The 5,597-nt window shown below is 41.8% G+C and overlaps 1 protein-coding gene across 1 annotated transcript in view; it reads left to right on the forward strand.

The window, feature by feature from the left end:
* Window positions 1-5,597, forward strand: part of TADA2A (transcriptional adaptor 2A) — a 22,192-nt gene that overhangs the window by 7,512 nt on the left and 9,083 nt on the right. The window contains exon 8 of the mRNA XM_010022351.1: window positions 4,881-4,944. Within this exon, the coding sequence (XP_010020653.1) occupies window positions 4,881-4,944 (64 nt within the window). The remainder of the gene's footprint in view (window positions 1-4,880; window positions 4,945-5,597) is intronic.

The following is a 5,597-nucleotide window of genomic DNA, read 5'->3' on the forward strand; positions in this document are numbered from 1 at the left end:
TAGATGAGCTGTCACTTATTCTAACCTCTGTTAGTTTAGGGAATCTGGTATCAGAATAGGTATTAATACAGGCAACAAGCAGGTATGTAATTTAAGACTATGTGCAACACATTGGAAGTGTTCTACTCTTGAAGCTGTTTGGTTTTCATGTGTTTAACAGGAACACTGAGTTACAGTAGCATTAGCTGTATGTGACAACTTCTTATTGTGAAGGGGGTGGTCGCATTACTGCTAGTGAATTTCTGTGAAGGCAGCTGCCTTAATACCAGATAACAGGAATTACTAAAATGATGTTTTAATCCACAGAGAAGAAGAGATCATTCTTTTCCCCACAGTTATAAGAACATGCAGTGTTTGAAAGTACTGTGTTTACGCCCCAGAATTCTCCCATCTGTGTCAGGCAGTTCTAAGCTAAAGCCTCAGCATCCCTTGGAGACAGACAAATCCTGTTACGTACAGACAGTCTTTCCAAACTTAAAAAACCAGTTTGAAATTTAGCAGTGCTTTAAGGAATGCAAACCCCCTCGGCTCCCAGAAGGTTATGAGAATCGTATGTCAGCCTCTCTTCCCTTTTAACATGTACTGAAAGGGGGACTGGCTTGTGGACATGTCAGATTCATCAAGCCATCTCTGTGCTGTTTCTTCTTATTACTATTAAAAGACATATTTTCTTGCTTCCATGTCCTATTCTGAGTCCTGGTAAACTGAAAAAGCAAAAGAATCTCCTGTTAGCACCCCACAGCAGATGCACAGGAGAAGAATGTAAGAAAAGGCAAGTACAGACAGATCCTTTTCCTGGCCTATCATCTTCCCCATTGCCTGCAGTGATAAATTTGGGGACTTCTTGAGCCACAGGTTGTGCTCAGACCACTTTGACCAAAGGACGTGTCCTCCATGAACATAGCTAACTACTGGTAGAACTATATGTATTTGTACTTCTGCTCCCATAACATCCTGTAGCAGCGAGTTCAACAATTGAGTTAGGAGTCCTACAATTTCATTACGTGCTGTGTGAAAAAAGACTTCCTTCTGTCTGTCAGATCTTTTGCCTGGTAATTTCATTGGAGGTTCTCTAGTCCATTCTTCAGTTGTCTGCAGTACTTAGTACAGGATGTCAGGCATTTGCCCTGTGAGTACTGTTTGGCAGAGGCTATGGAGTGTGACCAACTACATTTTTGATCTCTTAGCTCAGGAACTCTGGCATCTTCCTTCCCACAGCTGTCCTGGATCTGCCCACGTGAGAGAATGCCTCTAAAAAATGAAGTCCAGGGTCTAACCAGCTGTTTTTCTTTTACATGAGGCCTCCTGGGGACAGAAAGAACTATTTTCTAGAAACCTGTGGAATTAGATCTTGCCCTTCTCCAAGTTAATAGGGAAAAGGAAGGAGCCGCATCCTCCCTGTCCTGCAGTTTTAAACCTCTCAGATGTTGACTTTGCTTCATTCCTTGAGAATACTTTGCAACCTAATTGTAGGATTTCATACTGTAGAAAACGGCTCAGGCTTTGGCTCTGACTGCAGGATAATTTCTATGGTCTCTGTTTCTTCCATTTCACAAGTCACAGGTCAGTGCTGCACTGTCTCAGTTGCACATAACACACAGGAGTATTTGATGCTTGCACTGGGATGGAATTCCCCCTTCTTCCCTTTCCTCCTCCACATTGCTCTGCTTTTCTTGAGATCATGTAAAAATCATTCCATAAAAAGCTCTAGATGTAAGCTGCTTGGCCTCTGCCTCCCGATATCATTGCATTTTGCCTGTCACATTTTCCTGTGTCACTCTAAACAAGTTCTCAGTATTCCCACAAGAAAGGAGAGTGCAATTTAATACCAGCTGGAAAGATTCCCAGGCAGCCTTTTAGGAGGACCACAGAAGCCTGTACCTGCTGATACACCAGCTCCTCCCACCACACAGGAGGTCACAGACATTGTTCAGTCACTTCTTACTATGAGTGAGATGGTAGAAATGGTATGAAATCTCTCAGATTTCAGTTAACTTCTTGAACTGTTCACTTCTATTCTGTACTTGCACTATAATGAGTGCACACAAGCATATATTGCAGTTAAACACAAATATAATGGACAGATCAGAAGAAACAACCAGTTACAAATCTCAGTCAGCCCCGAGCACTTGAATATTTCATGAATTACAAGTTTTCCTCAGAATGAATTATAACATCAGTAATTTATCTTTTTCCTGGCTTTTTCTCCCCTCTCCTTCTCATGTAAATGATTTTTACTTCTAACACTGGAAAGTAATTGCTGAAACCACAAGAAGTGAGTGGAAATAGACTGCAGCTCTGGCTGGACAGCAGCGACGTTTCATTTTATAAGACACAAGACAGTCAACATCCTTCTAAATACTACATGATGTTTATTCTTTTCCTGTTCATATTCTCCTGACATGCTCTGAAGGCAGATACTCTGCCCAGGATCCTGCTGTCCTCTAGGGAGGTGAATTTGGGTTGCAGCCATTGCACACACTGGACACACAGCCTGTTTGCTTTGATTAGTTTGCATTCTTCCCATTATTTGGGCCTCGCATGCCAAAACAGGTTCGTGAGTGTGAAACAAAGGTCTCACTCATTAGTGCTCAGGAAAGTTTTTGCAGACCAAATGAGGCTGAAGAGGAATGAAAAGCAAAGAAACTGTTTTGGCCACACTCTTGAGAAACCAAATATATTGATTCTTTGGAATGAGGAAAGGAGCCTTGAATTCCTGCCTATCGCTGCATCCCTCCGACCAGCTCAAAGAACCTTATCGTTTCCCAAAATGGACACTTCGAACACAGTGTCAGCTTGGACTATCTTAAGCTACCAGTACAAACAACTGCCTCCCTAGCATAATCCATAGGGAAAAGCACAGGCAAATGATTTTCATTCATACAGCATCTCTTTTCTCATTTCAATGCAGCATGTAACAGTATAGTAGCCTGAGCTATTCATGCATTCCGGATTTTGTAATTGGCTGTTCCTGGGTGAATATGTCTATTAAAAACAAAAGCCCCTCCAAAAAGTGCATGTGGCAGCAAATACTAATTTTTCTGTGAGCAGAAGCTCCACTTTTTCCCCTTCATTTGTTCTCATGAATGTTCTTCCCCCTCCCCAGTTGATCATGATTTCCCTCAGAATCTTGTGCACTCAGGTGAAAGCATTGAAATGCGATGGTTATAGGGGCATAATTACTTGTGACATTTATAGAGGTTCTCCAGTGCAGTTTCTGCATGTACTTCTAAGTTCTGCCCACACAAACCCCAGGAAATAATGAGTGAGCTGAGCTTGAAGAGAGTTTAAAGATACAAAAATATTTCCCATAAATTGGCGCTGATTCCAGTACTTAGTAAGAGATTTCATTCATGTTTAACTTGCTGCGTGTCCCATTTCCTTGTCCCCACACTTCAGCACGAAGGAGAGTTTGCTACCTTGTTCTTAAGTTAGGAGCATTAAACACCTCTTAATGAAAATACATAATGCTGCTCTTAAGGTCCCTTCCAACCCAAACCATTCTATGGTGCTTGAACACTGGTTTTACAAGAGATGTGCAAAAAGAATGATGAATATTGTCCCACCCCTCCTGTCCTCAGGCATCATCTTTTCCTCCTAAATTAACAGCAGATCAGTTTAGTATAAATTGAAGGGGTTTTTTGCAAGTAAAGGATCAGCAAGTGTAACTCAGAGCTGTTGTTTCCTGAGCTCACACACACCCCCCCTTTGGGCTTTAGCTGTCCCTGTCTATTAGAAATTCTATTACCCAGAGGACTGGACAGATGAATGAATAGGCAAGGGGCTTCCTGGTGTTTATACAGAAACACCTGGTTTAAAATAGACATATAAACACAATGCGTTCTTAATTGCATTATTAATTATTTACTGGGGAGAGCAACCAATAAAGCACCAGTGTCAGTTTTGCTCTTTTCTTGTAACTAGAGAGAGGAGCAGATTCTGGGTTCTGTCACTGGGGCCACCCCTGTTTCTGCAGCACAATGTGCTGGAAGGGGACGTGCTCTTGTTGTCTCTACAGCCTGTAAAGCCCTTGTCAAGTCTTCAGCTTCTTCCTTCTGAGAGCATATTAAAGTTAAAAAAGCCAACCAAGGCATCAGCCAACCCCACGGTCACTTAATGACCTAGAATGTTGTGTTCTTTAACAGAATGAGGGAAGGGAAGGGGATAGGTGACTCCTCATCTTTTCTTTCCAGACTCTACCAAAACCAGTTTATTAACCCAGTGGTTACAGGAGAAAGAAGCTGAAGGATCTCTGAGTGGATCAGCCAGGGTGCAGACAGATTTTTGAGGGGATCTGATTTCTAAGGAGCCTGGCTTTTCCCTGTGCTGCTTCACATTGTGGTGAACTATCCTCTTTGTTCCTCTGGCAAACAGAGACGTTTAGAAGTTAAAAAGCTAAAATCTTGTAGATGTTTTTAAGAACTATAGCAAAGGCTACTTCAAATCTTCACAGAACTCTGTCTTTCCGTTGTTTTGGAGTTCCTTGTTATGTGCAAAGAAGCCTTGGTCCAAAAGTGCTACCTCAGCTCCTTAAACCTGGTAAGTTTGCTTTTCAGGAGAAGGAGTACTTAACAATTGCATGTATGACTGAACAAGTAAGTCCTAATAGTAAAACAGTCCAAGAAAGAAGAGGAGAAGAGTTCTCAGGATCTACCCAGGTTCATATGTACAGGCAGTGATGTATTTGGAAGGAGTAAGCAAAAGAAAGCTTCTACAGAAGATTATGCTCTGGTGAGTTTATGCCCCTGTAAAATTGCCATGGGATTTTTAAACCAGCAAAGCAGAGTGACCATTTCAGCCTACCATGAACATAAAGGCTTGGAAATTAGCCTAATGCAGTGATTACTTGTGCATTCTGTAATCTTATGATTACTTTGCAGCTCTGAAGATTGCAGTTGTAGATATCTACCATTCCAGGTTAAAGGAAAGACAGAGAAGAAAAAAGTGAGTTTTCAAGCAATAACTCTGTTCCTTTGCTTCATTACCACATTTTTGTCTCCAGTGTTGTCCTAATACTAAACATCATTATTTCCTATAGCATCATTCCAGACAATTTCCATGCATGGAGACTGTCCACTATGAGATTTGCATAATAGGCTTCATCTTGGGTGTGTGGTTCTCCTTCGGGGCACAGGTTAAGATCAGGCACATGGTTTTAGCAGCCCAGAAAACACAGATTAACAGACCCTGATACTTATCTATACACATGGTTGCCAAAAGATCCCTACACACCATAATTCCTTTAATCTCTCAACCCAAGTCATTAATTGGGAAAAGCCTATTTTCCAGTCCTTTTTAGTGCACTAAAGTCAGGTGCACAGTGCTCCTCATACTACTACCCCAAATCCAGTCACACGTAAATAACTAAGCTCCTAACAAACCTTGTAAGATCACATTGGCACTTTGCAGAATGAGACTGAAATAGTAGCCAAGAAACCAGTCACAAACCCAGGGCTGGGCACCACAAAAGGAGGCAAATCTCTGTTCTTTTTGTTCCCCACATAATGCTGATGGACTGCACACAATTCATTTTCTACTTTAGGGGAGGAAAAAAGTTGCAAGCCTGTAAGTAGTTGCTAACCCCCCCCCCCCGCACC

This window comes from Nestor notabilis, unplaced genomic scaffold, assembly GCF_000696875.1.
Source record: "Nestor notabilis isolate BGI_N333 unplaced genomic scaffold, ASM69687v1 scaffold17349, whole genome shotgun sequence".
NCBI classification, from domain to species: Eukaryota; Metazoa; Chordata; class Aves; order Psittaciformes; family Psittacidae; genus Nestor; species Nestor notabilis.